At 34.5% G+C, this 25,998-nt stretch overlaps 1 protein-coding gene across 17 annotated transcripts in view; it reads right to left on the bottom strand.

Annotated features, from left to right (window-relative positions):
• Positions 1–25,998, bottom strand: part of LOC106059989 (hydrocephalus-inducing protein homolog) — a 113,915-nt gene that overhangs the window by 61,102 nt on the left and 26,815 nt on the right. For 16 of the 17 annotated variants that reach the window (XM_056036850.1, XM_056036857.1, XM_056036853.1 and 13 more), the window contains exons 29-53: positions 24,856–25,065; positions 21,760–21,897; positions 20,943–21,075; positions 20,063–20,331; positions 19,599–19,795; positions 18,481–18,754; positions 16,956–17,147; positions 16,097–16,243; positions 14,882–15,124; positions 13,762–13,864; positions 12,845–12,943; positions 11,779–11,937; positions 11,098–11,265; positions 10,705–10,944; positions 9,493–9,614; positions 8,520–8,657; positions 7,742–7,925; positions 6,244–6,385; positions 5,879–5,959; positions 5,077–5,247; positions 4,302–4,391; positions 3,072–3,229; positions 2,006–2,038; positions 1,286–1,362; positions 204–350 (exon numbers count right to left, since the gene is read on the bottom strand). In XM_056036850.1, coding sequence (XP_055892825.1) covers positions 204–350; positions 1,286–1,362; positions 2,006–2,038; positions 3,072–3,229; positions 4,302–4,391; positions 5,077–5,247; positions 5,879–5,959; positions 6,244–6,385; positions 7,742–7,925; positions 8,520–8,657; positions 9,493–9,614; positions 10,705–10,944; positions 11,098–11,265; positions 11,779–11,937; positions 12,845–12,943; positions 13,762–13,864; positions 14,882–15,124; positions 16,097–16,243; positions 16,956–17,147; positions 18,481–18,754; positions 19,599–19,795; positions 20,063–20,331; positions 20,943–21,075; positions 21,760–21,897; positions 24,856–25,065 — 3,915 coding nt within the window. The remainder of the gene's footprint in view (positions 1–203; positions 351–1,285; positions 1,363–2,005; positions 2,039–3,071; positions 3,230–4,301; positions 4,392–5,076; positions 5,248–5,878; positions 5,960–6,243; positions 6,386–7,741; positions 7,926–8,519; positions 8,658–9,492; positions 9,615–10,704; positions 10,945–11,097; positions 11,266–11,778; positions 11,938–12,844; positions 12,944–13,761; positions 13,865–14,881; positions 15,125–16,096; positions 16,244–16,955; positions 17,148–18,480; positions 18,755–19,598; positions 19,796–20,062; positions 20,332–20,942; positions 21,076–21,759; positions 21,898–24,855; positions 25,066–25,998) is intronic. The other variant, XM_056036854.1, reaches the window with a different exon arrangement.

Here is a 25,998-nt window from a genome sequence, read left to right as displayed (position 1 = left end):
TTATATTAAATTTCAAAGAATAAGCCAGTCACTTAAAAGCTTTCACAATTAAGCTGAAAATTCACCAAAACAATTTGGAAGGGAGAAAAGCTTTCAAACATTTAAAGAAAGAGGTCAGTTGAAAGCCTTGTATTAGCCAAGTAAGAAATAAAACCACAGCAACAAGCTTATGAAGCAGACATAGTTCAAATAATACAACTCACTTCTACTACAGATGGAATGACCTCTAACACTTTTTGTATAGTCATAATCTTCCTCTCAGCACAGTCTACAAGTATGTGAGGAATGCCTATTTCTTCTTTCTTATTCTCTTCATTTTCCTCTTTCTCTTCAGCTTCTGCTTGGGCAGCCTAATGATAGAAATGATAATAATAATAGAACCAGATATTATTAATTTGTAAGATTAAATTAGATAAGATTAATGTTAGATTAAAGAGAACTTCTTCTTCTTTTTAATGGGACCCTCTATCTACATTAGTTAGATGTAATCGAAATTTAATTAATAATTTTTGTATGTTTCTCAGAGTTCTTTGCTGTGATGAAACTACAGAATATATTTTGAAATGATTTAAGTATTAAGTAAAGATAACTCCAAGCATAGCAGTTCCTAGTTAAAAGATATGGAATGTATCTATCTGAAGGCCAGTGGTTAATGAGGGGGCATGGTGGCTGAGTGATTAAGTGCTTGGCTTCCGAACCTGGGTCCTAGATTCGGTGAAGACTAGGATTTTGAATTTCTGAATTTTTGGGCACCCCTGAGTACACCCACTTTAATGGTACTTGAAATAACTATCTTCATGTCACTGTACAAACAGTTTGATGCATAGAGGCCAAAGAAACAGATAACCTTAACATCATCTGCCCCATAGATTGCAAGGTCTGAAAGGGGAAACTTTACTTTTACTTAAGTAAATGAGGGTGTTAGGTGGCCAGCACAATGATCAGACCATTTCACTTACTCTAGCCAAACTTAGAGACTTAGATTTTCATTTTTAAAAAGGACAAAATATCAAAATATTGTTAAACAAGCAAGCAATGATAGAAAAATGAAAATTCATTAAAAATTCTTGCATTGTGGGAAAGAAAAAATGTAAAATAAGAAAGCTCTTGGTCTCAAATGTAAACCAGAAGTGTAGTGAGCAAAATGTGTGCCCGGGGCAAGGTTATTTATTGGAGTCCCCCACACACACACACCATTTTCCATGAACATCACATACGTGTGGTGTCCCCCCCCCCTGACGGCGACACATCGTGCCCTCTCACTATGCCTCTGAAGTAGACTAACCTCTTTAGCAGCTTTTTCTGCTAGTTCTTTTTCTAAGCGCAGTCTTTCCTGTTCTTTTTTTTCTTTATCAGATTTTTCTAAAAATAAAAAATAATTTTTAATCAGTTGGAAATACTATTTTTTAAAGTTCTTGGACAATTATATTTAGAATTTTAAATATAATGCAAATAAAATTGTGGATAACAGCTTTAAGATTTTTCAAAATTTTAAATTAAATTGTTTTTATCAATACAATTTCTTTTGTAAATAACTGAGCTTTGAAATTTCTAGAACTACAAAACATGGGGAAATTTTGTAATAAAAGATCGTGCTTCTAAAAAAGAGGAAAAAAAAAGCTACTTCAAAATAAAAACACTGTCAAGATTTGCATGGTGGGGAAATAACTTTGAGATCTGCTGGTACAAAAGAAAATTATAGAAAATAAAAGTTATCAAATGAATTTTAAAACAGTAAACAATTTTTTAAAAAAATAATTTAACATTAAAGAATCAACAATAAATAATAAAAAAATATTTTATTCTAGCCCTCATTATATAAGATGTACCGGGTATTATGAATTTTATAATGCTTTTTTTTTCTAAGCCACAAAAACAAAAACTGAGATAGAAATGAAATTAAAATAATAATTATTATAACGGCAATGTCTTTGATTCCAAAATTCAAATACAAACATAAATAAAATGGATAAAGTATTTTAAAAAATGTAGATTAATGACTTACGAGTTTGATCAAATTCATCTCCATGAACAGAAACTATAAATTTATAAATGCTACTAAATAATTGAATAAAATGGTATTCTAGGACACAATTATAGATAAACTAATGAATAGAGGATACAATTTGGTCCTGATGTGTAATTTGAATTTAACAATCGCTGTGGACAAATTTTCAAGATTGTCAGTGCAAAGGTCCTGGATTTCACACTGAACATAATAAATTTAGGCTAATCAAACTGAACTAGATGAACCTGAAAAGACAGGAAAGAGCTCAGAAGCCATTAAAAGACTAGCAAGAGACTGTGGAGAGTGGCATGTTTTTACTGATGCCCGATGTTCCATGAGGAACATAAAGGACAGAAGATGACTATGAAACTGAACATTACAAATCTAAGTTATCTTTCAATCCTTGTTTACATATAAATTATGTTTTTATTTTTACCATATCTTTCAAACCAAGACTGCTTTTTTTATTCCTTATTGAAAATATGTTTTAATTTCCAGTACTCTTTTTTCAATGAAAAACAACAACATTGCACAAATCCACAAAAGACAAAAACATACAGAGAAGTGTATTGATCTTTTTCCTGTTCTCTAGTCAACAAGTAGAGCTGATACAGTCTGACAGAGTAAGGAACAAACCAGTTTTTGTATCATTTACTGTTTTAGATTGTGATAAAGTTGTGCTTATTTGCTTTAACTGCTTTAATAACTCTCTCCCTAATAGCTCCAATTTGAAAATCTTAATTATGTTAGGCAAACACTTGCACCTGCTTACTAAACTCTGCCTGCTTGATGTTACGCTCTGGATTTTAACTGGCAGTAACAAAAGTCCTCATAGCAACCCTTTTTTTAATCTTATTAAATCTTTGATATTTTGACTTTTTAAAGGTTATTATTAGTTTTAATTCAGTTCAGCAGTGATGTCTGACATAGATTTCTTTTTTAAAACTATATTTATTGATGAAATTTAATTCTGGAACTTTTTTTTTTAAACATGAACTTTGGCTTTGTGCAAGAATGTCAATGTCATACCATGCAAACAGAATGAAGAAGACGAACTCTCTACCTTTAGATTTAATTTTTTTTCCAGAGGCAGAAAACTCTTTATGGTCATCTTCTGACCTATCTGATGGTGAGACAGGACGTTTGGGCTGAAGAGTAGTTCTATCCCAGAATTCAAGTAGATCTTGAATATCTTTTTGATAGGTTTCAAATGTTTTAAACCTGAAAAGCATGGAGGCCATTTTAAACAATGGAAACATTGAAGATGACACAAGTAAGTTGTCAACAAAAAAAGCACCCATATGGTTATGGTAACAGATATGTATAAAAACATACAAGCTAATTGCATGATACTTTATTTGTGTACATATATATATAACTAATTAATTAATTGAATAAATAAATATCTTTTATATTTATTATTTGACCAAAAAAATAACTTTTATGAAGTTCCATATCAAGAAAGACAAATTAACAGTTAATTTATAATATCCCAGGATCTGTTTGGAATGTTCATAAAACAATAGGTATAATTATACTGATATGTTATTTTTACATCTAGCTAATAAATATTGAATAGAGCTTTCCTGCCATATACGTCTTAAGAAAACACGGTGGAGAACTTCACTTGTGAAAAAGTAGCTGGCCATTGGTTGCCATCTGACCAATAGAGCTAAATATGAAACTGACCACTGAAAATAATGTACGCAGCTGGCTTTCAATCAAATTTGCATATTTGTTTATGTATCTTTATGTATGTTCATTTGTGATAATTAACTTTTTTTCATAATGTTGTAAAGTGTCAACAGCCAAAAAAAGTGTCATTTGTAAAATTGTTTGATGTACTCCCCTTTCAGGTGGCTAAATTGGGTGCTTCACATTAGTAGGGAAAAAGTAAAGGCGGTTGGTCATTGTGCTGGCCACATGACACCCTCCTTAACTGTGGGCTACAGAAACAGATGACCTTTACATCTTCTGCCCTTTAGATCGCTTTAAATAGAACTTTTTTTTTACTCCCATAGCATTTCTCAATTCTTATCTACAATCTTGTTTCTAGAAACCTAATTGTCAGGATACTCCATGGAACCACACAACAATGATTGTCAGGTTACTCCATGGAACCACACAACAATGATTGTCAGGTTACTCCATGGAACCACACAACAATGATTGTCAGGATACTCCATGGAACTACACAACAATGATTGTCAGGATACTCCATGGAACCACACAAAGATTGTCAGGTTACTCCATGGAACCAAACAACAATGTTGAATATATTTTTCTCCCTGACCTGCTCATCAACAACAGATCAGATTCTTTACTAGCATCTTTGCTTTCTTCAACAATTTCTGTTGCTTCTTTTTTAGTTTTCTTTTTCTTTCTGGAAAAATAAAAAAAAAAGTAACTTTATTCAAAACCGAAAAAAGATACAATGGTAAAAATATAATTCTAGAAACAGAAACAAAATGTTAAAGGTTAGGACATGTAGACAATTAATACACCTGTCGAAGCTTGAATTTTATAAAATGTCTACTGAATTCCTTCTTATGCCCTGGCTAGGATCTTGGGTGCTGTGCATATCCAACAATATTTCACTAAACTAGCCAAGGGACATTACAATTAACAATGATATATGTAATCAAGACTTCCGAATACTTTAACTGATGTATTTATTTACAAAAGGCATGCTTGTCTTGTCTCACTATCCATTGTTTATTAAGCAGTCTCTATCAATATACTTCCTTCTCTAAGCTCTAGCCATCTTGTTCTCCCTGTAGCCCTATTCTGCAACTTCATTGGTCTGTCTATGTCACTAATTTTTCAAAAACAATGCTCAATATATTTATTTAAAAACCTAACATAATCTCTAAACTAAACTAGATCACTACACTTGCAAATGAAGTTTTCAAATTTGGTGAATAATAAATATGTAGTTGTTTTTTTCTTTAGTATATTGTTTGTGTTTGCATCTATATTGTTATTGTTATAGTAGTAATGCTGAGGTGGACCATTGTAGTCAAACTGAATTTCCATTTGTGGGAACCAATTAAATTATCTTATCTTACTTTGTCTCCTCAGCGGGATCAGATTTCACTGTTGCATGGGACTCTGGTCTATCCAGGGTTTTTTCCCCTTTTTCTGGAACTTCCTGGATCTTACTGCCTGCTTTTACTGGAAGTGCTGGGGACTTGGCCAACTTTTTACCACCTTGAGCCTTCCGCCCCTTACGTGCTCTCCTAGTCAAGAAAAAATATATTAGTAACAAAGTTTTTAAATTGTTTTTTTAGTTCACATTTTTAGACATTTTTTTCTAACTATTTTTAGGACACTAAAAATAATTATACTCTTTATAAATATATATTAGAGGAGGCTCCAATGAATCATAGTTTAATCAATGTAGGATAGTAGCCCTCACAAAAAGAATTATGCCCCAGACCAAACCTATTACAGTACCTTAAGGAGCCATTGCAAACAAAGTTGAATCCTAAAAAATTTGCTTTGCTTTGTTTTACAAGTCTTGGATCTTCCTTCGGTAATAACCATTTTTATTTCCTAACCCAGACCAGCAGTTTGGCGTGAAATGGCGGAGAGGTGGGTTTGATAGCCTTTGACCGGACTCTGTCTGGTCATCAGCCTAATTCTCTACATACATTTGTCATTGAGCTATTAAAATATTGAACAATATCCAGCTAGCTAAGCTTAGCATTACATCTATATTCAGTTGAAAGAGATGGGCTCAAATATTTAATAAATAACCTCATAGATCAATAGCTTTCAAAAACTATTCCCACTGTATACTATGACCCATAGAACGTAATCATCTTCTTTTTTGAAGTAATGTCTGTATTTTATAAGACTACTACTTACATTTCTTCTTCCTTTCTTTTCTCTTCCTCTTCCCTTGCTTCTCTTTCAATTCTCTCCCTTTCAGCTTTTTCTTTTTGTTCCCTAATCAACAAAAATCTGTTTTATTCAATCTAGAATTTAAAGACATTCCTTCAGGGAACAGTACCAGGAAAAGAAGAGGCAGACAGAGAAAGTGATGGATGGAAAGGCAACATAAAAGAATGAACAGGCATGCCATTGAAAGAGGTTCTAAGGCAAAAGACAGAGAGGAATGGAGAAAGATGGTCTACAAATCTTGCATGGTGCCCCAACAGTCTAAGATACTAAGGGATAGGTTAATGTAAAAAGGTAAAGAATTAAAAAAAAAAAACTTTTTAGCTGCTTACCTTTTGATCCTCTCCTTTTTTAAAACTAATCTCTTCTGGTCAATCCTGGCTCTGACGTCTGCAGGGAGTGCTTCATATTCATCTTCATCCATTTCCTCCAGCCATATCAGTTCTTTTTCTTCTCTTCTTCTCTCTTCTAATGCTGAGAATCAAAATAAAAAATCGTCATCTACATGATTTGATACTGACAATTGTAAAATACTGGATTCTTCACAGAAGTAATCAATTCGTAATTAACATAAAGATTTAATTAACTATTTTGTATTTTTCTAACTCCAAAATCAACTAAGGCTTCTCAAACAATTTCCGCAAGGTGCCTGTGCTCAATCATGGGTATACGATGGCAAGACCAACTACAATTTGTGATTTTCTGGTGAATGTCAGTATGGATGGTGTAGAGGCTGTTATTGTTCAACATCTTGGGTGAAGGCATTTTCTAAAAATCTGGCACAAAAGTTGTGGGATACAATTCAAGACCATAAGAAAATCTGCTGAAGGCAAGCAGACAATGAAAGTAAAAAAGTTCCCCTTTCAGACCTTGCAATCTATGGGGTAGATGATTTTAATCTCATCTGTGTCTGTGGCCTTTGGTTAATGAGGGCATTATGTGGCCTGAACAATGAACAATGTCAGGTACCCATTAGGGCTGGATGTGCCCTAAAGATTCCAAAATTAAAAATCCCAGTCTTCACCAGGATTTGAAACTGGGACTCCTAGGTTCTGAAGCCAAGCTCTTAACCACTCAGCCAGCATGCCTACTATAGACAATGAAAAGAGAACTTAAATCAAGCACAGGCAGACAATGATTTTGTCTGTACTGGATGTAGCAAAATATGTAGCTCCCAGCTAGGACTAGATAGCCAAGTGAAATATAACACTCTTTTGATTTTCTGACTAAAAGAAAAGGCTTAATAAAAAAATATTTGTAAAAACAAAAGTGTCTTCTTCTATCTTTTACAGTTTATCTAATGTGCATGGTCTTTTCATGGTAAAGCGTGGTCAAGAGGCTAAGTACGCTTGAGCTTGGCTTGGCTTGGCTACCTATGAAGGGGGCTCGAGGTTCGACACCTGACTCGAGCAGAGTTGTGTTTACTGAGTGCCTAAAGGCAGCACAGAAAACCTCCCCACCCCCTCCAACAGGTCAACAAATGAGATTAAACCATAGCGCTCTGAGCATGCTATAAGCATGAAAGTAAAGCAATATAAAAGCTATAATTTAATTTTTTTAATTTTAAAGTGGCTGAGAAATTCAACGAACTGTCTTAACATTATCATGTTAGGTGGCCTTGATGCATTGTATCCAAAAACATAGTGCGAGTGCCTGGTCATGTGGTATGCACTCTAGTCTTGATGGTCCTGGGCTCAAACTCTGCCTATGGCCATCCAGCAGGAGGTTTGAGCTAGGATACTATCCTGCAGGAGGTCTGAGCTAGCATATAACAATCTTCCATTCTGAAGGAACATCCAAAAGATGTAAAACAAAACAAACGAGACAAACCTTTTTCTTCCTGGATTTTTTTCTCCTGCTCTTTCAGTACATTGTAATCCATCTTGAGAGTCACAAAGTAAATAAACCTTCTGTTGTTCAGGGCTTTCAGAATGGCATTGGTGGCAGTGAAATAGTTTTGGGAGAACAGTGTTTCAAGACCATCAAAGACCACACCTCTATGACAATCATTCAACTGTAACAAACAAATAAATAGTAATGATTTCAAAGGCAATCTGGGGTTTTAAAAAGTAAAAACTTTTTGACCTTTTCATGATGAACAACAGGCAATGTTTTTTTGACAAGTTTGTTCTGTTAACATTATAGGCTTTATGGTATCTTTGTTCTCTCCGTAGTGGCAGTATTGCAAATAAAAATTTTTCAATCCTATCAAAGTAATCTCCAAAAATTGTACCTGATAGACATACAGAGAGAGTTGATAAAAGCTTTGTAAAAAGTATCAGATGGTAACTCGTGTATTTTTTTTCTTTTTACTAGTAATAAGCATAGTTATTGTCTAAGCAGATGAGATGTACATTTTTTCAGTAGTCAACAATTAAGTATAACAAATGGCCAGTACGATGACTATATACACTTCTATTTTTCCCCTAACAAACATCAAGTAATCATAACGTTTGGTAGACTCAGGATATCCTTAAAATCACAAATTCATATCATGTGTATTTAAACTCAAAACCCTTTAATTCAAAAACCTAGTGCTTTACCACTTAGTCACTAAAGACCACAATTTTTTTTTTTAAAAGGTGGGGAATAGAAAATGAATGTTCACCTGAAGCCTGTCAGCGATAATGTCCACAAGAATATCATCTGGTAGAATGCAAGACAAGAGACCTTCTTCACCGGCAATGCTGGCACTGATACTCAGCCTGCGGGCCACAGGTCCTGTCTGTGGTAGAGGACTGGAGGGCTATTGAATATAATAATAATACAAATTTAGCCAGGTATAAAAAAAGATAAACAATAAGTTACAATAGAAACTCTAAGTAAAATGTATTCATAAACTTAAGAGTTCAATCCAATCTGGACCATATGGGACCCTCTAAAATATTGATTAACACTGTATTAGACCAATTAAAGACCCAGCCAAGTAGTTTCATTAAACTAAATAATAAAAAGAAGTATCAATAACAAGACAAATAAGTTACAGTCTTAGTTATGACTCTTTTAAGTAAAAAGATCAAAGTAATAACTTGTTTAGTTTTTAATACTTATATTAATTGTATTTAAGGATCATTGAGCAACATATTCTTGCATAGGTTATGTATGGAGATGAAAGCAGTTAGTTAGGAGGATAATACATTGTTATTAGGAGAGCAAGACAATATTAGAGTAAGAAAGTATGGGTAGTGTTTATAAAGAATATTGGAAGGCAACATAATACAGAAGTATTCAATGTGAGTGGAAGTGGTAACTAGAGTAATGTATTCTTTGCTTTTAATAGTCTTTGAATTGCTTGGATGGAATATTTAATATTTTCTGTAAATGATGGAGCTGTGGAATTGTAGAACATATATGAGTAGTGATGTCTGAATTATAATTTATTTTATATATCAAGAAAGGCTCAAGCATATGATTCATAAAAAAAACAACGGTTACTTTTTTATATCAATACAAAAATGAAGCTCTAAAATAATTGCATCTTTTTTGTAATTTCAAAGAATGCATAAAGTAAAATATATTTATAGAAGAAAAAAAGCAGGTCAAGCAGAAGTCTACTAAAATTAAATTTAGCATTCACTCACCACTGGTGCTTCTCCAGATGACGTTACTGTGTTCTTGCTAACCATGGACTGCTTTTCTTTGTTCTTGTCCCCTACAACTGTACTGGTCTTACGGTTTGAACCCATTGATGTACCAGCTGTACCTGGAAATGCAAAGCAATCAAACGAACTTCCATACCAGTAGGTCTTCAGTAAGATTTTACAACAAAAAAAAATTTGTTTCAATATTTTGTAAACATATAAGTTTCCCTACAAGGCCTAAAATATGTCATTGTTAACACAACAAAGTCTTTAACACAGCCCTTCTACTGATTTAGAACCTTAGAAGTATAATGGGTTCTTTGCTGGTAGTTTTATATATATATAATGTACAGAAATTGGAACAACATATGTCTGGAGATATAGGTTCAGATGATCTCCTTTACTGAGAATCATGTCTCGGCTAAATAATGTTAATTTTTTTAAATATATTAAATTTGATTATATAAAACATGATATTGATAATCTTTCATGATTAAATATAATTGTTACAATGGAACTAAGTGGTTAATATGTATTGTTATTTTCAAAAGTTTAATCTGAGGACTCAAAGTTCAATGTACACCAGGGTTCCTTGATTCAATCTCATCTTATTTTATAAATTACTTACAAGAGAAGATAATTACATTCTAGGTACATCTATGTATCAACTAAGTCATACATGTTAATCTGTGATTTAAACTCTGCAAAAATGCTGGTTTCCTAGCTGATCCAAGCAACTTATTCATGCAATAGGGAAGAAGGAGCACGTGTACAAATATGTCCAAGCACACAGAATAAGAATTGTACCTTTAGTTGAAAAATAACAGAATTCCTCTTCAAGCAATAAAACAATTAAATCCTCATATACAATATAGCAAGTAATAATACACTTAATAATTCAAATTCATACATAAATTTTCAAAAGTTAGACTGAACATGAAGCTTGAAACTTATGAACTGAACAGAATGATCTTTTGGACCATGAAACAAGCTTGTCTCCTCTACATAATAGATTTGCAAACTTAAAGTTCAAGAATACACTCCTACCGGAAACAAATTATTTACCTTTAAATAATTTACTCTTCTGTGTAGAGACTCAAAGCAAGGAGAAGTCAATTTAAAAAAAAAAAACTTGCTGTTTACACTTCTCTTGGGACTTTGATGTTTATGTATGCTACTAAAAGGTATATTACTCTTGAGAATAACTCTCACCTGTTCCCTGAGTGTGAGCTGTCACCTGTTCAACACTTAACCCAATCTTTTTGTCCCCTTCCACAATTTCAGACTCCTTCAGCTCCTCTGCCTTTTTCTTGGCTGCCTCTAGGCACAATTCTCTGGCTCTCAATCCAGCAGGAGTGTTCCCATTGGCTATTGCATCACACACAATGCCATCTAGAGTCAAAAGTGCAGCTTCATAATGCTTGGCCAGGGCTACAGCTGTTCCAGTTTTACCTAAAAGAATTTAGTTCAGCAAAATTAATTAAAAACTTTTCCATATTTTTAAACACAGAAGACAAAAAGTAAAACAAAAACAATTTAAAAAAAAAAACAGAATACATACATTTTTATGTTATAGACTGAGAATGAGAAACAGCAGCTTATTACCTGACAATGGTGCTCCATGAATAATCAAGGCAATGCCTCTTCTGTTTCTAGCTGCCTTCCCTTCAGGTGTGAGGTCTATTCCTAAATGCCGAGCAATAGCTGCAGATACTGGTGTGATCTCCAGCTCCCCTACACCTGCAGCACTGGATGATTCCCTCTTGACATTTTCTGATAAGCACAAAAAAATATTGTGTTATCTTTCACCGAATTAAAGAATTTCAGAACATAGAGACATTTTTTTTTATAGAAAATGAAATTCAAAAGTACTAACAATCAATTGAAAAATCGCATGTGATAGTGTTTGGCCAACCAGTCCATTGTCAAAGTTAAAGTTTATTTTTTCTTCTTTCTACAAGCCTCCTTAATAATATTGTTTTAATTTCAACTAATTCTATGTTGCTTTGGACACATTAACTGCATGGAGGGGAAGAACTTTAGTGGGGGGCAACATCGTTCTGACCATAGCTAATGCCAATGCTTTCTTTTCATAGCATTGAAAGCCTTATACACAATATGAATAAATAAAACAAATGTTTGAAATCTCAGAAAGAAGTTTTGGTCTCAAAAATTGTGTAACTCTTCAGTAAGTTGTGTAGTCTTAAAAAAATTACTAGTAGTTTAAAAAATGTGTTGTTGTTTTTTTCCCTTTTTTAAACAGTAAAACAGTCAAAGTGAGTGTACCTTCAACTATATCTTCATTCTTGACTTCTTGTTCTGGTTGGGTGGTAGCAATGCTGATTTCAGGTTGGTTACTGATGACAGACATATCAGGTTGAATGTTTTGTGTTTCTGTGGAAGATTGGGCTTCTGCTTCCCGATCCACATTTTGGTTTTCCCTCTCTGAAAAAGAGAGTTCAAAATATTTGTGTTAAGTTATCTATCTCCATGTAAAGTAGCAATATAATGCCAACATCATCCAAAACACTTGGTCAACTACAACTATATATATATGAGCTTCATCATAGCAAACCAACATAGATTGTTTAGGGCATATCTAGAACCTTGTAACAGAACCAATGAATATATATATTCTCCCTCAAAAGCTACAGTCTACTGGCTTTTTCAGTGCATGAACCAAAGGTTTGGAACTCACTCCCCATTGATCTCAGACAGACAACATGCTACACCACTTTTAAGAAGAACATTAAGACCTGTTTAAAACTTGTTTAGATTAATTGTCATTTTAGCTGTCGTGTTTGTTTGTAATGCTATTACAGCGCCTTGAGCCTACATTTTGTTTGTTAACAGCGCTTTATAAATAAAATTATATATATATATAAAGAATATTCACAAAATTTATAAACACAAAATATAATTCAATTTTGCTATTCAAGACTGTATTTTGTTTTAAAACAAAAGTAAGAGCCTCAAGGGTTTAAATCATTTATGCCTGGAGTTCACAAATTATTATAGAAGTAAGATAAGCTTATTTTTAGCAAGTAGTGAAATAATGTCAACAATTGTCCCAAATCTTTTTTTTTTAAGTTGGCAATTAATTTTGAGTTTGCAATTTTTAATTAAAATGTATGAAATTAATTAATTTTAAAAGTGTTTTTAAAAAGATTTTTCTGTAAAAAAAAATTGCCTATAATTTATTTTTTTTATTCACTTTGTACTGTAATGATGACTTACTAATGTTTAAAATAAGTTTTAGAAACTGAATTGAAGTGGCTTTCAACAATCTCTAAAAACAAAAACCCTATCAGCCCAAAAGAATACTCTATGATCTACTGACACATTGTCTGACCTGCAGCTTCTCTTTTTTCCTTCTCTAGTCTCAGAGTTTCCTGTCTGGCCAACTCCATGGCTATTGCTTTCTCTTCCTCTTCAGCCTTTTTCAATTGCTCTGTCAATAAAAGAAGAAAAAAAGAATCAGTAGATAATTCAATAATGATAACAACACACAAAAAAAAGTATAGACAATTTTATTCTATCTGCTATTCAGTTGTTGTTTTTTTGTTGTTGTTTTTATACGATACTTTTAGCAAGTTAAAAATAACTCATTTGTTATCTGTTTAATTTTTAAAGTTTTGTTGTTGACTATTACAACTTATTTGCTAATTTGTCTGTATTTAAGTTGACTATTCCAATGCTTGGACCACAGAATTATCTTATCATTCTCAAGTTCATTAGACATTAAGTATTGCTCACCATATGGAGCAGATGATGTAAATCTCATATGTTCTATGGCCTTTACTTCCCCAATGTAAGTTAAGTACTGTCATGGAGTGTGTGTGTTTATATGGTGATGGTGGGAAGAGGTTAGTGATTGGTTGTCAATCATGCAACATAGGTGGCATTGTCATCACTTGGTCTTAGTTAAAACAGACGGTTTCAGAATGTTAGACTGAAAGGTTGTGTTATTGTAGAAAGTTAGATTTTAAAGAATATTATTACTAAAGTCTACTACAGTTATTTTATCTCATTCAACTTAATTTTGTTTATATTATTATAAAAGTTATACTTAGTATTGTTCACAAGTTATTCAAGATATATAATGCCTACAACAGTTTAGTTGTCTACGACTGGTAACAACAAGTACCCATAAGAGTTGGGTGGACTCAAGGGCATTCTAAAAATCCTAAATCAAATCCCAGTCTTCAAACTTGAGACTTCTCTTGGCCACCATGCCCCCACCATATAGTCACATAAAAATAAACTTACCTTCATAATAGTCCAGAAGTTCCTGTGGCAGTTTCCCACCAACACTGCGAGGTGGAAGCAGGAGAGTGTTATATTCATCATAGCCTTTCATTAAACGCAGAACCTGAAATACATTAGAAGCAAGTCTAGTGGTCTCTCAATGAACTAAAAATATAAGGTGAATTCATGGCACTAAAAAATAATATAATATTGTTACGAATCTCACTATCCAGGCTCTCTGCAAACTGCACCATACACCACCAACTTAAAGAACTTGACAAGTCAGGGCTCCAAAATAACGTAAAGGTTTAATGTCCATAAATAACAGCCAATACTGTACAATTGGCAGCACGTAGAACAGTACAAATAGCTCTGCGATAACAAATATCTCTCCGATAACACCGTTCCGCCGTATCAAGTCTTGCACTGGTCTCTCCGTCTCGTTCCGGGCTTGCACTGGGTTCAACAGTTCGGGACTGACTTCACACACTTGGGCTCGTTGTGTCGGACTCGATCACAGACCAAGATCAAGACGCCGTTCGTCTCAACTGTACTTGACAGTACTCCGCACTGAACCGTCGTAATGCTCCGTACAGGACCACACCGTTGAACTGTGCTGTAGTCGACCGTGTTCTGAACTCCTGTCGTAAACCCGCTTTCTGAACCGTCTTGACTGCGACACCTCCGCTCTTATATAGGGTCCCTACTGGCCTTCTCGAACCGGACAGAACGCCGCTCGACGTTTCTAGGTGGTCAGATGACTACAACTCTCGTGACGCTCCTGAGCTCTGTTCACGACGTCGATCCTTCCCGAACCGCCGTGTTGAGACTCGTCTCGGCTGACAGTCGTAACTCGTCACGGTTGACCGCTCGTCTAGCGCTGGCCTGGGGCGATTTGCATCGGCTGACTACACACACACCACTACCCCCATTTGTGCCACCACCAGGTTTATAACAATATAAATATAATTATGTCATACCACTGATTATATCAATAAGCAAATTATAATCCATTACAACATGGTGAAAAATAATAGAGAGAAGAATTTGAATTAATTTTTAAAAGCTTCAATCTAAAAATACTTTTGAAACAAAATACTAACATGTGAAATAACTTAACTGGTGACTAGTGGTGACCTACTTTTTCTTCTTCCAGATAGTTTTGGTCAAACTCCAGAGAATAAAATTCAATTGGGAATGAGCAAGGGTTGTGTACTGTAATCTCTTGGTCATCCCCAACAGGACTGTGAGGTAGAATTGGGCCAAACTGTACAACTGTCCGTTGAAACTCAAGCCTGGGTTCTAAACCATGACCCCGGCAAAGTAGCATAATCCTTTGACTGCTCTGTGCTATTCTGATTGGAATTCGATTCTCATAAAATTTCTGTTAAAAAATAAAACCAAGTTTTAAATATATTATATTGGTTTAAAGTAAAATCTTAGGCTAAGAGGCAAAAAGAAGATGAAGGCACAGATCTCTAATGCCTAAAAAGAAATGAAATAGGATTAAAAAAAAAGGTAAGTGACGGAAAAAAATCTTGCATAGACCCCCACAATTGGATTCAAGTGTAACAGTTGTAACTTATAAATTAGGTGTGACAGGATGCCAAAATGAGTCTTAACCTCAAATCTTGACACCTGATCTGAAGCCCTTTTTGTGACAACTGACAATCTGAGACTATTCCCTTAGAGCATAGGAAAGAAATTGGTCAGTGTTTCTTTAGGTCCTTATGTCCCCATATGAATCAGTCATATCTTTGTCCCCTGTCATGCAAGATGCAAGACATTCTGCAAGAATGTGTTCCACTGTTTGGTTGTCCTCTCTGCAGTGGCAGAATTATTAAATCCATCAATCTCTTGTAGATGCTTAGCATTTTGGGAGAAAAATAAATGCAGTTGCTCATTAATGTCATTTTTTTAATTTGCTTTTGTATACCACAACTTTCATGCTTATAGCAAGCCCAAACCACTATGGTCAAATCTCTTTTGAGGACTAGTGGGGTGAGGGGGTATTTGGGAGAAGGCTTCTGTGCTGCCTTGAGGCAATTAGCAAACACAACTCTGCTAGAGATGAGACTACACTCCATCCCCCGTTGACAGCTAGCCAAGGGGTTTTGGCCACTCTGCCTCATATCACACAGTAGTCTTCTCTTATCCAGATACCTATCAAATATTTTTCAACAAAAATTCAGTATCTACATAGTCTCAACATGAAATAAAGTTTTCTAGACAAATATCTTTCCTAACTTTAAGTTATTAGAGACTATGCCTTATCATATTGGAAAAAAATAAATTATCAGAATAGGAACACCATTTAGAAAAAAAAAAACACTATATTTCTGTATCCAGTGCCTACCTCTTCAGTGGGCATGAATTTGACTTGCACATTGATCCTCTGTCCAGGCATCAAGACACCAGTTGGAGGCAGAACTTCAAAAATATTGGGTTTCTTCTTTTCCTGGCGCAGCTTCCGGCGTAAATGCATGGGGACATGTTTATCAATCTGACAATAAATTTAAACAGCACAGCTGCATGACTCAACAATACTTTAAACAGCACAGCTGCATGACTCAACAATACTTTAAACAGCACAGCTGCATGACTTCGTAACAACAATACTTTGCAAATACTATTTAGATAACAAGCAAAAAAAAGTAAGCATACATAAAATTATATACAGGTAACAGTATCAAGAACTTAAAAAAAGGCCTAAACTATCATCATCATAAATATGCATTTTACTTATATATCTATTTCTATGTCCTGAAAACTAACAATATTTAAAAGCCCACTAAGAATTCTGACAACTAAGAAGTAGTCAAAAGTAATAGGACCTAGTGATCTATAGGTAAGATGATCAAAATCATCTATTTCTAAGGTGTATGCTTAACGTGTCTTGTGGCCAGCACAATGACCAACCACCTTTACTTTCCATAACTAATGTCAGGTAAACATCAGAGGTGGACTCAGGGCATCCTAAAACTCCAAAAATTTAAATCCCTGTATTCTTTGAGATTCAAATCTGTGACCCATCAGCCACCCTCTCCAAAACTATCAGAAAAAAAACTTTTCAAACAGAAATAACAAAAACAGAAGATGCCCATTGTAAATTTTTCTAATGTCTACAAGTGAAGATTTATTTGTTTTTCTATAAACACAAATTGCTCTTCCAGAAAAAAAACTTTGAACTAAAAACAGAGAGACAATATTCCAACCTTTTTGGAATCATCTGGTGGTACTGAGTTCCATTCACACTTGACCATCTGATGGTTGTGGAGTTGGATGGTGATGACTTTACACTCTCCACATTTCACATCTGAAAACTCCAGCACATCATCCGACACTTCAAGGTCAGGCATCGTCACATGGGCACGCAAGCATAAGTTGAAAGTTGGTCCATGAAGAATCTGCCACAAGTTAAGGTAAAGTTACTTACAAAGTATAAATATCATGGAAAAGGCAATATATCAAGTTGTATTAGGATCATCAACTTTGTAGGCTGGGGTAACAATAAAGTTGATTGAATTTTCAATCATTGCAATAGCAAATGTTTAAGAAAAAGCTTTATGTCCTTAATATTGTTATAACCCTGCCATGCACATTGCCATCCAAGTTAGTGCAGAAGGTGCACACTGTTAGAGACTAGACTGAGAAGGATGTCGACATTAGGAAGAAGATAACGCATTTCCGCCCAAGTCGAGAAATTATGAAGAGACTGTGCTCAAGGCAGACATATAAATAAACATCGTCGCCTCATTAAGTTGCCTCCCTTAAGTTATTACAATATATATATATATAGTTCGTCCATCGTGGTTCAATGATGACCACTTTGTCATCCAGGGGTCTGAGGGCTTTGCACTGGGGTATTGTGCCTCCTCATGTGGCTGGTCAGACCTATGTGAGCCCAGAATGTTCCGCTGTACACTGGGCAGGTTATTACAGCTGGAGCTAGTGCCAGCGTTGTTCTCTTTTTCTCAGCAACCTGTGCGCCAGTTTTCACAGCGCGACGCCATGATGCTCTGTCATGTGCTTCTGTCTCCCAGGTGGCTGGGTCTATGCTGAATGCCTTCAGAGAAGCTTTGATGGTGTCCCTGAAGCGTTTTCTTTGACCGCCTTGCGAGCACTTTCCTTTGTTTAGTTGACCATACAAGAGTCGTTTAGGGATGAGCAGTCTTCCATTTTGCTGATGTGTCCTGCCCATCGCAGCTGGGACTGCATCAGGATTGTGTGGATGCTTTGCAGACCCGCACTTCAAAGGACTTCATTATCTGGTATTTTGTCCTGCCATTTGACATTCAGTATTTTTCTTAGACATGTCATGTGGAAGTGGTTCAGTTTCTTTGCATGTTTTCTATACACTGTCCACGTTTCTGAGGCATAGAGCACTGTAGGGAGGATGACAGCTTGATGGATTCCTAGTTTTGTATTTGTGGTGATACCTCGTCTGTTCCAGACGTGTTTAGACAGTCTGCCATGACTGCACTGGCCTTGGTGATACGCAGGTTGATTTCGTTATTGATCTTTCCGTTTCTGGAGAGTGTGCTGCCAAGATATGTGAATCTGTCCACTGCATTTATATCATGTCCATTTATCTTGATGCTTGGATCCGAGTAAACTTTCCCTAAAGCAGGCAAATATAAGACTTACAATATAAACCTAAACTGGATTGAAATAGTTTGAAACTTGTTATTTGATTTTGAAAAGATTTTTTTATTTATTTAATCACAACTATTCACTTACATTGACAGGAACATTGACCTCAACAGACCCAAGCTGTAAATTGGCTCCCCTTGGATCAAACTGCACCACAAAATCCAACGTCTCATTGTCTGGTGCTCCAGGCAAGTTGCGGACACGCTCCAGTTCTATGTGAAAGCCAAGGTTGTGTATGTTGTGACGCTCCAGCTTAAAGGAAGTAGGCATCCAGCCAGTGTTGGTGACTCTAACAACATGTGTCCTTACAGTGCCTAGGACAACATATTCAAAGTCCAGCAGGTAGTCTGGTAATGCAGCTCTGAAGACAAACAAATTATTGGTTTTAATCTATTTCATGTGTGAATGTTGTTCATATTTGCATCTATATTGTTATTGTTACAGTAGTTGGTGGTCAAATGTAGTCAAACTGAATTCCCATTTGATTGGAAACCAGTGTAAAGAAGTATTAAAAATACTATTGGATATAGTTTTTTTTTATCCTTTTGTTGTTTCAGAAATAATTGCCAAAAGAATGAGCTATATAAATGTTATGATGCTAATTGATTGTATCAGATAAAACTTTCAAGCCTACATCATATTAGTGAGACTTATTGTAATAAAAAAAAATTAACTTGATATCTAACAAAAAATGTTTTTAAAGGTTTTTGTTTTAAATCCATTCCTCCTTGATGAAGCTGATGTTGTTCTATAACTTCTCATTCTGTTCATTTCTTGTAGTGTTTCATTATTGCAAGAAGTGAGTTTTACACAATCAAGTTCTTCTATTAACAGTCCAGCTAATGATTTCTACATAAACTGTGCATGAATTGTTCATGTACATCTATTTATTTATTTAAGTCTTTACTGTATATAAAAGTCACTGTATGATCATTTAGGTTGTTATTTTTATCCAAAAGATATATATATATATAATTAACATATTTCTAGGAAAATCTAAGAGCTGATTTAAAAATACCTGCCCAATCAGTTTTCTATTTTTTTAAACCCATAAAGAAAATATAATAAGAGGAATTGTACAGATTTTAGGAAATATTTGATGATGGATGCTAATTATAAAGAATAGCTTTTATATTTGTCACTACTTGATTCCTTTTATATATACAACTGACAAGAAAATATATACACTTTGGCTTGGGACTTACTTGGGTTTGACAGTGGGTGGTATGTCTTGAGCTATTGAGGAAATTGTGGACTCAACATTTAACAATATGTTCTCTCCCTTTTCATCCACTGAGGCCATTATATATTTAGGATTGTTCATGTGTTCAAGAGCAAAGTCTCGAACTGCCAGCCTCTCTATTTCCATCTGTATCTCTAGCTCTGAAGGCTCTCTCTCATGCTGAAGGTAAACAAAAATCCTCTTAACATGGCAATTTATCATCCTAACTTTACACAAAACTACATTTCTTCCATTTTGTTTTATAGAAAAAGGTTCTAACGTCAATCAAGGATACTCATTTCAAATATAAATACATTTATTGAAATCTCAATAAAATAAATAAATAATAAATATTTAAATAAATACATTACAAACTACTAAAATAATAGAAATATTTTACCAGGCCAGGCATACAATTATGTTATTTAGATAAAAAAAACAACTTACCAAACCCTCAATGTTATTTGAAGTCTTATCATTTCTGGGTGAATCTGGAATCTCCACTCCATTCTCATCTACAGCCACCAGCTTCATCAGCTCCTCCTCTTCTTGGCCAGCTTGGGCTTTGGCGGCCTCCTCTTGGGCAAGTATCTGTTGCTTCACTTGTTCTCTGATCATTATTGCTAGATTTCTCTTGGCTTCTTGTGCAAGCTTGGCATACACACCTTCTTCATCCTCTATTCTGGGCAGGTCAAGAGAGATACGTGGAAACACACCTGGCAAGTTTTTAAAAGAGGGTTGTGATTAACCAGAATACAACCATGTGGATTGTATTATTAACTGGGGTTGCATTATTATACATAGTAAAGTAAAGTAAAGTTCCCCTTTAAGACCTTGTGATCTATAAGGCAGATGATGTAAAGGTCATCTGTTTCTGTGGCCTACAGTTAACGAGGGTGTCATGTGGCCAGCACAACAACCAACTGCCTTTACGTTTCCGCAACTAATGTCAGGTACCCATTAGAGCTGGGTGGACTCAGAGGCGCCCAAAGATCTGGAAATAAAAAATCCCAGTCTTCACCAGGATTTGAACCCGGGACCCCCTGTTCAGAAGCCAAGCACTTTACCGCTCAGCCACCTGCCTCCTACATTATCATACATAAGTGGGGTAAAATGGTAAAAAAAAGTTTGTATTTTTACAATATTCTTCCAAAAATAACAACATTTTTTAAACATAACATTGTTGTTTTTTTATACGTAAAATGATTTTTTAAGTTAATGAGCCAGATTAAACAATTCACATCATAGTATTTTCTAACAAAAATGTGTACACATATATATAAAAGTTTTAAACAAAATAAGTTAAGATCTTGGTATAGTAAATTACCTTCTCCTGTCAGTGTGACTGTGTCTGGCTCAAAATGTGCAACTTGTATTTGAAAGGTCTTTTTGAATTCCTCTGGTACACCTGGCAAGTACTTCACCTCAATCTTCTGCTCAGAGAAAGGTTCAACATAGCCCTAGGGAAAAAAAAATTAAACATTATAGGTAAGCGTAATTCTTATAAATAGAACTTTATAAATCTTTGCATGTATAAACATAATTTTATTCTACATTTCTTCTTGATCTTATTTTATAAATTTACAGATTTTCCTTCAAAAAGATTAAATCCATGTGTTTACCTAGTTATATATGTTATATAATTAGAAAAGAGAACCTAGATTGACCACAGGCAGACAATTTTATGTCTGTGCTGGATGTGGCAAAATATGTAGGTCACAGCTGGGACTACATAGCCACATGAAATACTGTACACCTTTTATCTTCAGACTATTATTATTTTTATTATTATTATGTTAGAAACGAATGATTATTCATTCTCTGGCACAGCCAGGGTCGAGTTTCATAAAGAGAAACAAAATTCATTGTAGTCCCTATATCAGTTTCACTGAGGAATTTTCTGTTGATGTGGCTGGTCTGTGGCTCCCTCTGACAGGCAATGAGAGTGTTCATAGGAATGTTAAGGGCCTTGAAGGAATCTGTGAGGTCAGTTGCTATTATCCCCTCCGATGATATAACAATGGGGTATATTGTTATTTTGGATAACTTCCATAAACTTCATAAACGCTTAATCTCCAAGCCTATTATTGTAATCAATCTATGAAATAAACTAGAATGGAAATGAAGTATTTTGTAAAACTTACAGAATGTGGTACTATGACAGGTTGACCTGGTATAGGTCGCTTCTCCAGTGCTGGATCTATATTTATGCCCCTAAATTCAAAACCAACTTTCCCTTTGTTTATCAAAGTAATGGTAGCTGAAGCCACATGATCATACATCTAGAATAGAAATAGAAAAGTGTGTTGGTAACTGAGGCCATCTCATCATACATCTAGAATTGAAATAGTAAAGTCTATCAGTAACTGAGGCTATACATCTAGTGGAGTGCAATCATAGTCCATCTGAATATATATTTAGAACAAGAAAAATATTTAAAATACTTAGTTTGGATCAGTCATGTAATTAAATTTGTAAAAGACTAACAATACTAAACCTGTGTGATTACAAATATTTTTACCAATTGTTTTTGTTTAAGTGCAATCTCATGCTTTTAGCTCTGTCAATGTGCTATGATCCTATCACTTGACATTTCGTTCACCGACAAATCGTTCACGACTTTTCGTTCACGCGACTATTCGTTCACCAGACATTTCGTTCACCAGACAATTCGTTCACGCGACATATCGCTCACGGACTATTCGCTCACAGACAACTTGTTCATCGACAACTTGTTCACCAACAGTTGGTTCACGACAAATCGTTCACGCGACTAATCGTTCACTGAATATTTCCAAAAACAAAAAATTGCTAGAAATCGGGCGTGATCCGAAATTCTTTGTAAATTTTTGTTTGTTTGTTGTTAATATTTTGTTAACGAGGACAGTATGTAATAAAAAATTATACTTAAAAGAAAAAAGAGATCTTACAAGCAAGCTGAAACATTTAAATGGGCCCTACTTTACTATAGGTAACATTTTTACTTTCAACATGTAGGCCTTCTTTTACACTCATGTCCATCATGTAGTCTTGTTCGACCTACCAATATTTGCTTATCTTCTTAATAGCGGTCCAGATGTTTAATTTACATACCCATTTTATTGATATCTTATTAACAAAAACAAATCTTATCTTATATAATACAGACGTTTCTTCAAAAAAGAAGATGATTACGTCCTACGCGTCATGCATTCTGCCAAGTCACTGGTTTTCCTGGCTAGCTCAGACACACTAGTATTTTTTCCACAATCCTTTCAGTGTTTTTACGAGAGATAATTTAGATTTTTAACAATGGTACTAGATTTGGTACAATATATGGTTTCACTGTTCAACTCTGAACGTCACATACTAGATACAGATCTAAGGTTAATACTTATCAATTAAGACATCTAAGAAAAAAAAAACTAATTACATATAGAACACTAGGAAATATTTTGGTTCCCTATCAAAAAATTATAATTTATTGCAAAACAACAAAATAAAAATGTTTCAATAAATTTGTTATTGAAGTCAAAGCAATCAAATTAGTCTACCAATGGGTGGTCACATAAAGAAACAAGTTAACTAAAATAAAAATAAAATAAAACTTCTTTTAAACTTGATGGAAAGTACTATACTAGTGTTTAGTAGATATTTTCAATGTTAACAGATTGAACATGTGTATAGGCAATGTCCAATAAAGTTTTATTACTTCCAGAGGAGCCAGTCTGTCTAGCACTCCACTAGGTGTTAACTAGAGTATCCAGATGAATGGGTAGATTCCCGGTAGATGAAAAAAAGAAGGGGGTGTAAAGGTATATTAAAGGTGAAAGTAAAAATGTTACCTATAGTAAAGTGAGGGCCCGTTTACATTTTTCAGCTAGCTTGTAAGATCTCTTTTTTTATATTTTTTTTTATTTTAAGTATAATTTTTACCACATTCTGTCCTCATTAACAAAATATTAACAACAACAACGAAATTAAATAAACTCGGATTAGACTTGATCTCTAGAAATTTTTTGCATTTGGAAATAATAGCTAAAAAAGTTTTAATGTAAATAAATTAAACACGCGACGAGAATATATAATATTAACAATATGTAACTATCCAGTGAACGATTTGTCTGTGAACAATTTGTCCGTGCCGTGAACGAATAGTCGCGTGAACGATTTGTCACGTGAACGATTTGTCTTGAACCAACTGTCGGTGAACAAGTTGTCGGTGAACAAGTTGTCTGTGAGCGAATAGTCCGTGAGCGAATAGTCGTGTGAACGAATAGTCGGGTGAATGAAATGTCTGGTGAACGAATAGTCGCGTGAACGAAAAGTCGTGAACGATTTGTCGGTGAACGAAATGTCAGTGAACGAATAGTCGTGTCCCCGTCTGGACCAGTTGGGAAGGGGAAAGGGGAAAGAATGGGGTATATGGGTGAATGTTACCTTGATCACTTTTTAAAGGCATAAAACAAAAGTATGACTTGAATTTGAACTCAGGGCTCAAGCCTCCTCAAGGAGACTAATTCAACTTTTACCACCACATCTGTCAAGTATGATTTCTTTACCTTCTTCAATACCAAACTAAATAATTAGTTACCAATAGTTAATTAACTAATTGGTTAATATTTGTATTGATTTTTGTTTTGTAAGGTACTAGACATAATTGTGCTATTTTTAACTAGATCTGAAATTGGGTGTGGGAGAAATAATGTGTACAAAAATTTACCAGACAGACAGAGTGAGTTGATATAAGCCTTGTAAAAAGAAAAGGAAATAAAGACATTTTTTTTTTGTTTTTTTTTCATTTAACATAAATTCAAAATAGAAAATTATCAAGTGATAATAAGACACATATATTTGCATTGATCATAACTCACTGTGACTAGTATTATAAAAATAACTAAATTTTAATTGATTTAATTACATATCTTCATATTATTGATAATAAATCTAATTAATGAGTCAAGTCTTTTCTCTTTCTATAACACGCCTGTACATTGTTTTATGTAGTGAGGAGCAACAGATAGTGTGATGCACCAATGGCTCAACAGACTAAGGGATAGGTGAAGGTGAATGACTCAGTTTGAGAGCCAATCTAAAACAGTTGGCAACCATAATTTTATTATCCTTTGAATTGTTTTTTTTTTTTTTTTTTGTATTAAGGCTTCATAGACATTCATAAAGCTATGAAAATGATATGTATAATATTATGCATAGTCCTGTATACAAACAATTGATACTGGTTGACGTCAGGCTATACCAACCTGTTTTCCTAATTCAATGGTCTTGCTGTCAAAAGAATACTCCACAACGGATGCTTCTCCCATCATGGTCAGCTCATAGGTTGGCCCACCATCAACCTCACATACAGCCTTGACCTGACCCCATATGTCAGCATGACCAAAAAATGTAAATGTCACCTGTTCTGTGTCACCAGGCTGGAGACAACCATACAGCGGCAAAATGTCAAATACCTTTGAAAAAAAAAAGCAATTCTTTTAGTTTAAAATCTAACTATTATATTCCCAACTATTAAGTCTAGAGCTATGATTCTGCATCAAATAAAATATTCAGCAAATAGCTTTTTATTTTCTAATTTTATTTTATTATCACTTGAGACTAAAGTAAGTTCAATCATTACCGGCAGTTAGCTAGATGTTTAGAAAATTCAACAGTATTGATATTACCATAAGGTGCTGGAAAGTGTCAATAAAACTCAAATGTTGAACATAAATTCAGAAAGCTGCTAAACAAACCAAAACACTGATTCTAGTCTAAACCTATGAGCTAGAATTAGCCTTCATACAAATCACTCTTTATTCAGTCTACACCAACATTTGACATCTAAAACAAGACTAATGCTTTACTTACAAACAAACAAAAATTGTTTACCAACATAAAAAGGAAAAGGAATAGTTTGTAAACACTAGTGCTGTCAAACAAGATATTTACATATTTTGTTTCAGAAAACAGGTACATTAACAATGCTATAATAAGGCTTGTCTTCGAGTCCAAAGATACAATACAAATTGTTTAAGGCCAATGACCTTCGCTTCAAGTATAGAAGCTGTGCCCTTATTTCATTTCATACAGACTATAAATGAGTTACTTCATTCTCTAATAGAGGTGCTTTGGCCTCTTCCCTCACTATAGGAGTAAATCAGAAATGTAACCCTTCCCGACCTTGTGATCTATGGGGGCAGATGATGTAACACAATTTTTTTTTTATTATGGACCAACAGTTAATGTGGGTGTATTGTGGCCAACACAACAGAAGTCAGGTTTCCACTAGAGTTGGGTAGACTCGGGGCATTCTAAAAATCCAGATTCTAACTGGAGACTCCTAGTTAAAAGGCTGAGTGGTGAAGTGACAGACTTTCAATCCCTCACTATAAAAGTATTGTTAT

This window comes from Biomphalaria glabrata, chromosome 7 (assembly GCF_947242115.1).
Source record: "Biomphalaria glabrata chromosome 7, xgBioGlab47.1, whole genome shotgun sequence".
Taxonomy (NCBI): Eukaryota; Metazoa; Mollusca; class Gastropoda; family Planorbidae; genus Biomphalaria; species Biomphalaria glabrata.
The sequence above is the reverse complement of the archived record's forward strand: the minus strand, read 5'-3'. Positions and strand labels throughout refer to the sequence as shown.